Raw genomic sequence first — 11,408 nt, 5'->3', positions numbered from 1 at the left:
TTTTTTACTCTACTATACAAAGCGTTAAGAAATGAAGGCATTTCTTCAGTTTAATGGGATGGAAGGTCCAGAACCTTCCCATTTCTTTCCCCACCCCAGTCATTTTTCTGCCCTTGGGGTCTCCAGCACACCACTCTTGAACTGTAGGGTCTTGGAGCTTAACTTCTTCAATTACAGATGAGGCAGCTGAGGCCTGGAGAGGGGAGCCACCTTATGCAAGTTCTGTCGTGAGTGCCAGGCCCCGTGTGCTGTGCTGCAGTGACTGTCAAGATTGCAGCAGTAGCTACACAGAGCTCGGTGCTGGCTGCATTCACACTCCCTGCATTAAGTCTTCAACCCTGCAGGGCAGGCATTTTCACCCCTCTTATGTGTGCTTTGGAGGAAACTGAGATGTTAAGTGATTTACACAAGGGGACACAGCTAGCAAGTGGGTGGCCAGAGTTTGGACTTAAGGTCCCTCCAACTTCAAAGCCAATACTTTTCCCCTCACGATGCTACAGATGAGCGCCACCTGGAAGCTCCGAGCCAGAATCCCAGAGTGATCCCCTGGGTCACTCGACCCATCGTTGTTCCGTCCCCAGCCCCTTCCCCACCTCCCAAGCTCTAGCCTGGAATCTAGCCTCAGTCAGCAGAGGTGAGGAAAACCACTCAGTTGATCCCAGCTTCTATTCCTGTGTGAAGACGAAGGTGGAAATCATCTGAACCACGCACCAGGCAGACCTGAGACCAGTCCGTGATTCCCCAATCAGACAATGTCACCAAGGCTACCAAATTCCATACAGGGGAACCAGGAGGCATGGAGGAAAAATGAGCATCCCATTTTGGCATTGAACTTCCAGGGCTGAAAGACTCTCAAGCCACAGTTATCTCCCGTGAAGGTTCAGTTTTATCTCGATCTAAATTTTAACTAATTCTAGCTAAATGCTGATTTCACATCCTGTTACAGAGCAGAGCCAGGTGCTAAGGTACAGTGCCAAGCACTTCACATATATTAATCCAGCACCCCTACTCTTATTAAGGAGATCACTGGGACAGTGAAGAGTTCCCTAAGATCCTGCAGCTGTCAGTGGCAGAGCCAGGGTTTGATCCTGGCTCGGAGCTCAGGCCCTTCAGCTCCAGGCTGCTTGCTTGGCATGTACATTACTGAACTGCTCGCTGTGGGTCCCAGGGGCTACACCAAATGGGCAGAAAGAGCCTGGGTTGGTCGCTTTGGGGGAGTTAATCGGCAAAGCTGCCCTTGTCAGGTCTTAAACAGAAAAGTGACACCTACCTCTGTGACCCCCAGTTCTTGCCTAAGGAGGAACTGTACATGCCTCCGCTGGTGATCAAGGTCATCGACCACCGGCAGTTTGGGCGCAAGCCCGTTGTGGGCCAGTGCACCATTGACCGCCTGGACCGCTTTCGCTGCGACCCTTATGCAGGAAAGGAGGACATCGTGCCACAGCTAAAAGGTAAATGCAAGTCTCTAAATAGCATCTTGGGACTTTTCATGTTGAGTTGATTTAATCTTTACAAACTCTCAAAGTAACTATTCATTGTCCAGATTTTGCAGATGAGGAAACACTTTGATTTACAGCACGCTATGTAACTTTCCCAAGGTAATATAGTTAGTAAGTGGCAGAGCTACCCTTGAATCCTGGCCTTGTTTGAGGGGACCCAATGCTCAAGCTATTACTTTCTGAATTGTCCTGCTCCTGGATGAACATGCTTTTTTGTATCATCCAGCAGAGAAGGCAAGACAATGGGTGATTGCAGTTTGCTGTGATAAGTTTTTTTAAAAATAAATTTATTTATTTTTGGCTGCGTTGGGCCTTCATTGCTGCGCGCGGGCTTTCTGTAGTTGCAGCAAGTGGGGGCTACTCTTCGTTGCGGTGCACGGGCTTCTCATTGCAGTGGCTTCTCGTTGCAGAGCACGGGCTCTAGGTGTGTGCAGGCTTCAATAGTTGTGGCACGCAGGCTCAGTAGTTGTGGCTTGCGGGCTCTAGAGTGCAGGCTCAGTAGTTGTGCACACGGGCTTAGTTGCTCTGCGGCATGTGGGATCTTCCCGGACCAGGGATCGAACTCGTGTCCGCTGCATTGGCAGGCTGATCCTTAACCACTGCGCCACCAGGGAAGTCCTGTGATAAATATTTTGATGGGGAAATACAGCGGCCCCTCCGTAAGCACTGAAGGAGTGGGGGATTTTTATTTTAAATTGCTTTCCATCTATTGTCCTGCCTCATTAATGCATCACAACATTGTTGTGATATAATTTGAAAAATATGATTTCATTGTTATCTATCGAAGAAAAAATGACACCTGCTTGAGTTTAAATTGCTGGCCTTGGGTCACATAAGTGATAGAGCAGAGTATAATACTTACTTTTGGGTTCTATACTAAGTAATAACTAATGAATAGCATTTTGCTCTTGTTTATTCAAGAATTACTTGTTTTTTAATTTACCATGTGGCAGAGACTGTTAGGGGCTGGGGACTGGGTCCCATCCGTGAACAAGATCCCAGAGCCCCTAGGCTCATACGATTAAGCCCAGTGGAGAATTGACACCCATTCATCTGATCGTTGTAGCCTCCAAACCGAAACAGATGTCTTCTATTTGAGAGCCGTTCTGCTAACCAGTTCTATTTAATCTTCCATACGGTTTGGTATTGATTTTACAGAGCCTCTGAAGCTCATCTGCTATGTGGGTCTGAGCATCCTGTATCCCTGATTCAGAGAAGAGAGAAAAAAAAATTCACAGTCACACTTGAGCAAAACCCTACATGTGTTTATCCATACATTTCCCATGGAAAGCATTTTTGTGCTGAGTTGATGGTGCCTAAAACAGCAACATTTTTATAACATCAAGGATTAACGTAACTGCAGGCATTCTTTTATCTGGGGTTACTTAATGGAGAGAAACTGTTTTCCTAGTGTTTTTCCTATTGCTTTCATGAGAGAAAGTTCTTGGACACAAATATGTGAAATCATGAGGAAGGTACAAATGCTGCAGATTTTCTCTGGCCCCAGAATCGCTTGTGTAGACCTACTCGTGTCTATGGGTCAGGGTTAGGCAGAGGTCTCCTGGTTCATGATTCTTTGTAGTTAGTGTGAAGTGAGGTCAAGGCTTCAGAAAGCCCCTGAAGAGGAAACTCCTTAAGGTGTATGGGGAGCACAGTGTTCCCAAGGCCAGAACCTGTTATTTTAGATCAATCTGATAGTTTTTTAAAACCCAACTGAGGTAAGAGTTGAGGAATGGACTTGGTTGGCCTAATGTTGGAAGCGCACAGAATAACTTTCCTCCTGTCCCCGAGGCTTTGTGTACGTGAGGATTGTAAAGTGGAGAAATGATAATATAGGAAGGAACTTGCATGCAGTTGTGTTCCAGCATGCCTTCCCACCTGGCTGTCCTGTTCTGTGTTGCTGCAGTTGTTGGGAGTTGGAGGGGAGCTATCTTGGAAGCCTAGAGACTTCTGATAGATCTGGGGGTGCCACCTAGCAACAGCATAGCAACTGGCGTATCATAGATGCTCAATAAATGTCAGTCTCCTCTGCTTCCCCGGTGTTCCGCTGATCATTTCTCTGACATTTACTAAGGGCCTACTTTGCTCTGGGCTCTGGTATGATGGTTGAAACACAAGCTTTGGGGTCAGACAGACCTAGATTACTTACTTTCACTTGTGATTGTTTAACTGGAAGCAAGTGACTTGCTTTCTCTTAGCTTCAGTTTGTTTGTTTTTTAACCTCTATGATGGGTATAATGCCACACATATCTACAGGATTTTTGAGGGGTTAAATGAGATCATGTATGTAAACAGGTTAGCCCACTGCCTGGCACATGGTAGGCACCTAAAAAATGTGTTTTCCCTCCTTTATGTCCTATACATCAAATGCTGGGTTAAACACAAAGTTCTTTTGGCTTGGCAGAGTTTGTTCTGTCTGAGTTCTGCCCTCCTGTTGAATGTCTGGCTGCCTGATGCCTTCTTCCATAAAGGGTAGCCGTACCTCTCATCCCACCCGGCCCCAGGCTGAGGCTTCAGCACCCCCTTCAGCTGAACTGAACCTGGTGAGCCCAGGGGCTGCTCCTGAGCCCTTGCTCTAACCTCACCATCCAGAGCCACAAATATTCTGGGAATTATTTAAAGCCAGGATGTGTGCCTTTTCCCTCTGTGTACACTGTGAGAGCCACGCCGAATGAGCCACTGCAACTTCAGCCCTGAAACGTGCAACTCTTCACCCTGATTTGCTTTTCTGTGTCTTAGAACAGATTCCATGAAAAGGAAGCTCCTTTGGTGTAGCTCCCTCCAGCCCCCATTGCCCGACCTCACTCCTACATCCTCTAAAGACATGTGTTGACACAATTTTTTTTCAGCATTTCCTGTGTACAGGATTGGGCTAATTGTCTAAGATAAAAGAAAAAAATGGGCCATAAAATCCCCTTTAAAATGTCTAAAACTGTATCATATTTTGGGAAAAGCAATGAATTGGGTTATTTTTCTACATTCAGACGTGGTCTTCTCCATTTAGTAAGTCTCATCCAGGAGCAAACTCTGCCTTCCACTGTGTGGCTGTTGAACTTGAACTTGGAGCAGAATGTTCACCACTGTATTTTTGTAAGCATCTTAGATTATGAAATTGTCTTGCAGCCTCCTTTTTGTCTACCCCACCCTGCCGGGACGTCGTTATTGAAATAGAAGACACCAAACCATTACTGGCATCAAAGGTAGGCTTCAGAACTGATCATTGGATGATGTCAGTTTTATCTTCCAGGCATCTAAGCATTAGGTGAATTCAGTCAAACAACCATTCAGTGCAACTAAAATAAAATAACAAACCAGCTTATCACGGTAAAAAACCTGAATCTTACACTGTGTGGACTCATGTCCTCTACGGTGACATTGTGTGGACTCATGTCCTCTACCCTCAGTCACCCAGGATACTTAAAATATACTCAGACCTGTGCTCCACTCTCCACGAGGGAGAGGGATCTAGACAACAGTAAATTTTAAAATCTCCCCAAGTGATTCTAATGTGCAGGCAGGTCTGAGGACCTTTAGTGTGGACAGTCTGAATGATATCATTTGCAAGAAAGAGAAATTTCCGGAGCAAATACACAGCACCACAACGTTCAGAAGACGGATACATGTAGCACACTAGCTTTTTCCCCCACATGAAACAGAAGTGTCATGGGTTTTTAATGACCCTATTTGTCAGTGTATGGGATATCCCCAACTTTTATATTCACTGTGGTTTTCCAAATCAAGAAATTGGTGGAAATGCTCATTCAGGACCCTATGTTAAAACCATTCTGGCCAGCTCGACAAGAAGGAGAGGGAAAAAAAAAGTTCCCAGCCCAGAAAAAAGAAAACATCAGATATCTCCCCGTTTCTGTTGGCATTCACGATGGACTTTCACAGCATGTTTTAATGTGCAAACTGGCCGAAAAGTGCACATGATTGCACTTTAATGTGTTATGTCCATAAACAGTGCCTTTAAAGAATCCACTTTCTTCCCACTGCATTAAACTCACTAACAATTGGACCATACTAAATGTGGGCTCTGCAGCCAGCACTGCATAGCAGTGTGTTTGATTCTATTCCCTGAGAATCCTCCACAGTCAGAAATGACAATAGCAAATATGCAAAACCACTGTGTTCACTTTATAAACAACGCCAAATAGTCCCCATAAAACAGTAGTAGCCTAGGACGAAGCTAAGTGTAATATACTTAAGATCTTTTACGTACATTTTCACAACAACTCTGGAAAAAGCCAGTTTAAGATCCTGCTCTGTAATCAGCCTCCAGCTTTCCTGCCTCCCGTTGTGAATCAGCTCTTCTTTGGGCTTTCTGTATACTCAGTAGCCCCAGGTATGGAGGCTCAAGAAGAAGAATAAAGCCAGTCCATGCCCCAATCTCATTCATTTCTTAACAGTAGTTAACAGATGAGGCTACTGTAGCGACACGTTGTGAAAGTTGAGTTTACATCATATTTTAAGTTGCAGCTTAGCAGGGCTGAGGAAGGTAGTATCGGTCATTCTCATGTACTATAAATAACTTGCACTCAGCTGCTCTCCTAACAGCTACTGGAGGTGTACTGTGTTGATAAGAAAGGCTATTTGGAATTGCCTCTAAAAATCTGATACCACCTCTTCATTGGGGAATATAGCACTCATCTGTGCAAAGTCAAATGAGCAAAGTTGAGCTTTGGAAGAGCCAATGACAAGCTTGCTGATGTCCCAGATTACACATACATGTAATACACGTGCATGCATGTAATACACGTGCATGCATGTAATATATATGCATGCAGGTGATATGCATGTGTTACGTGTACGTGCAATGTGTGTGTAATGAATACCTATTACCACTAACTCAAGTCAAGCCTTCTATTGGTAAATTGAGGGAATGGGTCAACACCGTGCTGTTGATGGGAGCTGTAGAATATGGCTCCAGGTGACAGTTTTGGGCTCGCAGAAACTCACACCACTACCCTGTGGTGACCCTGGGAGCTCTTAACAGATGGGCTCAGCACCGCCACAAGTAAAGCAGGAAATAAGCACTGGGGACAAATTGCTAAGTGCCAGCCAGATAACACAGACATTCCTACGTGGCCATTTCAACAATTACCTTCCAATTCCAGTGCTTAAGCAGTATGTCAACAGCACTCAGCAAAATGGCTTCTCCAACGACAGTGCATGTATGTATGATAAGAAAATGCATGATGCTGCCTGGGGCTGCGGGGACCTCGGTCTAAAGACTTGAACTCTCCTTTCACATTCTTTCTAGATTTTGGAGTGAAAGATGATCTTTAAACAAATGTGATTATTTTAAGCTTCAGGGGAGAATCTTCTGTGCCATTTGGATATAATGAAGCAAGTTACTCTAGCTGCTTCAGCTACTTTGCCACGTGAACTAATGAGCAAGCGGACATGAATAAATTCTCCCATATTAATCCTAGATCTTAACATCAGCCATCTGTTCTGAATAACGCTTTTTAAATCATGAACTATTCATTTCTTTGAAATGATTTCCAATAGCTGAGAGTAGATGTGAATAACAGACTCTAAAACTATGAATTCAGGAACGATTCAGAATGTGAAAACACTTTTGGCATAAAGTCCCTCTCTCCAAAATCTCAATTCAGCTGTGATGATTTAACTTTTAATCTCGCTTTGACATGAATCTAATAGAAAGAATTGTTATATCTATCTGTCTCGCTGCCTCTCTTGGCATTTCCGTGTGCTGAACAAAAGTCGATGTGGAAAATGCCGAGGGGCACTTGCAGAAGAAGCCCCGTGGCCGCCCAGCACTCCCTGCAGGAAGTGCCTGTAGTGACGAGTCGCTGTCCCCTCACAGTGGAAATGAACTTGAAGTTAGGAGGTAGCAATTCTTCAAACTGCCCCTAAGGGTGAGCTTGGCTTATGTTCCAGCAGGTACCAAGAGAAAAGTCAAGCCCCAGCATCCTAGCTGTCCATTCTCTCATCTCCTGGTGGATTCTCCACGCAGAAACGCAAATGGGAGGATTTGGCCAATGAGAGACTTGACATCCATTTATGGGTGGATATGTATATAGGTGCTTTATCGTCGGCATGGGGAAGAATCAAGAAAAGATACTTACATGATGGTGCTGCAGTCATGTTGGACATAAACATCTTGGGACAGGAGTTTTTGAAGGAATGAGAATTAGGCCAAGTTGGGGATATACTTTAGAAGCTAAATGGAATAAGCGGTTTGGGGCAGGAAGATGAGTAACTGTATTCATCCCCACCTCCACCCCACCTTCTCTGTGATCACTATGCTGGTGGACAGATTGTCCAACTCTATTAAGACATGGGACATGGGTGGCTACCTCCAAGCCTTTTATTTTAATACTGTTTGTAACTCTTTTGCACATTTCAGAGAAGAAGCCAATAAGGTGTGTTCAATTATGAGATCATCTTGAATAAATAATCCATCAAAATGTTGATAACATAAGGCATGGATGAACAGTAACATCTCCTTTTCTCTTTCTCATTGAATCTAATGCTCATGGGGTCTCCATCTCTGTGTGACCTGTACGTGGTTCGTCCTCTTCCTGCCCATATATATGCGATGGGCAGCTAACAGAAAAGGTAACTATTATACACATTTTGCTAGACTTAAGATTCATGTATTTTCTGCCTGTAGCTGATACATAAATAAATAAATAAATAAATCTTTAAATCCAGGGTTGGGTTACTGATCTATAAAGGGGAAATAACTGTAGGTGTGTGTATAAACATACATATACCGTATACAAATAAGAAATAACTGTAGGTGTATGTATAAACATATATATATACAAATATACAAATAAGAAATAGCTTTTCTTGAGTGTTCCTTCTTCCTTCCCCCCAGATGGAAGAAGAGGCTGTGTTGCTGGTGACACACTCTTTTGGGCAAGCTCACTCTTCCTAGGTAGATTAAGCCACGGGTGGGTCTGATGGGATCTATTCTTATTATAAATCTGAGTGGAATTTATAGTAGCCTTCGATAAACTACAGCCTTCTACAGTTTGAGAATGTTGCACGAGGGATTCTAAATGCTGTCCCTCCTGCCCAATCAAAGAACCACCGGATTCTGAACTCTGAAAGCATCCTGTATGCCAGGTCTCACCCCAGGCTGATTGAATTAGAATCTCCAAGAATAGGTTGGGAGCCACTGGTCTAAACAAACCATGATGCCTCCCTGCTCTTGCTTCACGTTTTATAATTTTCAAAGCTCCTTCTCCTAATGATGTTATTTGATGTCCAAAACAACTCTATGAGAGACTTCCCTGGTGGTCCACTGGTAAGACTCTGTGCTCCCAGTGCAGGGGGCATGGGTTCAATCCCTGGTCGGGGATCTTGGGGAGCTAAGATCATCCCACGTGCCACACAGCGTGGTCAAAGAACAAAACAAAACAATCCTGTGAGATGGATGGGGACAGGTAGTGTTATTATCCTATTCGGTGGATGAAGAAAATGATGCTCAGAGATGTTAAACAACGTACCTGATGTGGTATGGCTTGTAACGTAAGGGTATGGCTTCTAACGTAAAGGATGGAACTTGAATTAGAACCAGTGTTACCCACTCTTAGCTTAGTGAGCTCTGTTTTGCAACGCATTGCTGGCTAAAAGGGCTAAGGAAATGAAACAGTGGAAAACACATACTGGAGGATGAAATAGTAAACACATACTGAAGGTTTTCTTTTAATTTATCTGCATATGTAAATATCAAGTCAACAGGATAAAGGAGTAAAAACAGACAAATGAATAGATGGTATCCATAGAACGTAAGAAAGTCATCTAGTGTAGCTGTGGCCATTAAAGCCAAACACATTTCATTGGCCAAGGATCATCATTTCACCTCCAGCTTCTGGGTAGAAGAATCCTGAATGCTTTGGTGCACGTAAACAAGAGTCATATAATCTCGCCTCTTTTAGGTTCAGAAGTACCTGTTTCTCTTGTCTATTACCTATGAGTTTTCTTGCAATGATTGGAAATCCAGGGCATCACTAAAGATTTTTCCATTTTCATGTGTCTTTCTTTAGGAGGAAGAAATTATTGACTGGTGGAGTAAATATTATGCTTCCACAGGGGAACATGAAAAATGTGGACAATATATTCAGAAGGGCTATCCCAAACTCCAGGTACCTGGGCCTATGCTACTATGGGTGGGGGATTGACATGCGTTAAAACTGGCCACAGGCAGAGCTGAGTGAAAGACTGAAAGGTCCAATGGTGGGTGCTGAGGCTGAGGGGCCAGGAGGACCTCTGGCCTCCTGGGGAGCCCCCGGTGATGGATTTTGCCTTTGCCAAGATTCCCAGGGCTTGAGGACAGCTGTTGATTTATGGTTATGTGACTGCCACTTTAGGGCTTGGGGACATCTGGCCGAGGGTTGGGAATGGGTTGGCACTGCACTAATTAGGCCAACAATTGTCCAGTTTGACCAAGGGAGACCTTCAAAGTCATGGTGCTCTTGCAGAAAAGCATGAAATATCAACATGCTTTATTCTGTCCTCTAAACGAGCATCAGTTTCACTAGCTGAGAGGTTGATTCTTTTACATGCATGCAGTGTACAGTCACAACTGTGTGTCCAGGAGGAAGACAAGCTATTGGACTAGGCCAGTCTAGCTGTGGACGATCTTCCTGTTAATGGTTTGGGTTTTCCAGTTCTTTATTCATCTTTTCAGAATGTGGAAACATCTACTTTCTTTCATGTGATTGTCATAACATCTCAGTGCAGCTTGAGAAACACCAGTATGTAAAGAACTGCTTATTTAGAGAAATAAACTAGGCTGGCAGATCAGCCCCGCTGTCCATCCTCCATCCCTCCCTCTTTCCTTCCGTTTTTCCTCCTTCTCCTCTTCTAGCTTTTTATCGAGGTATAATTTACGTACAGTAAAGTAATCCATTCAGTGAGTTGTGATAATTGTATATACACCTACATAAACCACTGCCAAAACAAGGCAAGGAACATTTCCATCACCCCAGAAAACTCCTCTGTACCCCTTTCCCTTCAATTTCTCACAACCTTCCAACCCTCTTAGAGACAACTGATCTGATCTCATCATCGTAGATCGGTTTTGCCTTTTTTTATACTTCAAATGAGTGGACTCATACACTACGTATTTGTGTGTGTGTGGCTTCTTTAGCCCAACACAGTAGTTTTGAGAGCCGTCATATTGTCTTGTGCATCAGTAGTTTGCCCCTTTTAATTGCTGAGTCATATTCCATTGTATGGATATACCACAACTTGTTTATCCATTCTCCCGATGATGAAGCTGCTATGGACATTCTAATACCATGTGGACATGTTTTCATGTCTCTTGGATGAATACCTAGGAATAAAACTTCTGCATCATAGAGTAGCTGGATGTTTGACTTCATAAGAAATTGCCAGACACTTTTCCAAAGTGGTTGTATCATCCCGCACTCCAGCCAGCAACGTGAGAGTTCTGGGGCTCCGTCCACATCTCGTGCCCATTTGGTATCGTCAGTCTTTTTGATTTTAGATTCCACCTGTATTTTAATGAGAAATTAAGAATCTGTTGATGGTTTGCAGATATATGACTGTGAACTGGAGGATGTAATGGAATTCGAGGGCCTGACAGACTTCTCAGATACTTTCAAGCTGTATCGAGGCAAATCAGATGAGAATGAAGATCCTTCTGTGGTAGGAGAGTTTAAGGTGAGCAAAATGTGTGTGTGTCCTGTTTAAAATCCATCTTTATTTTCTGTATAGACCTAGGATAAAGGACAACCAAGCTCTGGGTCAGGGACATATCGTCTGACATCTGAAGGATGCTAGAAAATGCTAACAAGGACGAGGACAGTGGGGTTGGGGGCAGAACACTCAAAGCCATCCTCCGTTATCTTTCAGCCTTGAATCCTGTACAGTCAGCCTCTCTAAGCTCTAGTGCGCGCACAC

The 11,408-nt window shown here is 43.9% G+C and overlaps 1 protein-coding gene across 5 annotated transcripts in view; it reads left to right on the top strand.

Annotated features, from left to right (window-relative positions):
* The window catches only part of MYOF (myoferlin), a 156,480-nt gene that overhangs the window by 117,702 nt on the left and 27,370 nt on the right, over positions 1 to 11,408 (top strand). For 3 of the 5 annotated variants that reach the window (XM_027112068.1, XM_027112067.1, XM_027112069.1), the window contains 6 exons: positions 1,286 to 1,451; positions 4,623 to 4,699; positions 6,617 to 6,673; positions 8,076 to 8,087; positions 9,527 to 9,625; positions 11,043 to 11,168. In XM_027112068.1, coding sequence (XP_026967869.1) covers positions 1,286 to 1,451; positions 4,623 to 4,699; positions 6,617 to 6,673; positions 8,076 to 8,087; positions 9,527 to 9,625; positions 11,043 to 11,168 — 537 coding nt within the window. The remainder of the gene's footprint in view (positions 1 to 1,285; positions 1,452 to 4,622; positions 4,700 to 6,616; positions 6,674 to 8,075; positions 8,088 to 9,526; positions 9,626 to 11,042; positions 11,169 to 11,408) is intronic. The other 2 variants (XM_027112071.1, XM_027112070.1) reach the window with 1 other exon arrangement.

Source organism: Aethalodelphis obliquidens, unplaced genomic scaffold (genome assembly GCF_003676395.1).
Source record: "Aethalodelphis obliquidens isolate GAN/ISIS:26980383/991018 unplaced genomic scaffold, ASM367639v1 scaffold11, whole genome shotgun sequence".
Classification (NCBI taxonomy): Eukaryota; Metazoa; Chordata; class Mammalia; order Artiodactyla; family Delphinidae; genus Aethalodelphis; species Aethalodelphis obliquidens.
Note: the sequence above shows the minus strand (reverse complement) of the source record. Positions and strands in the feature narration are given on the sequence as shown.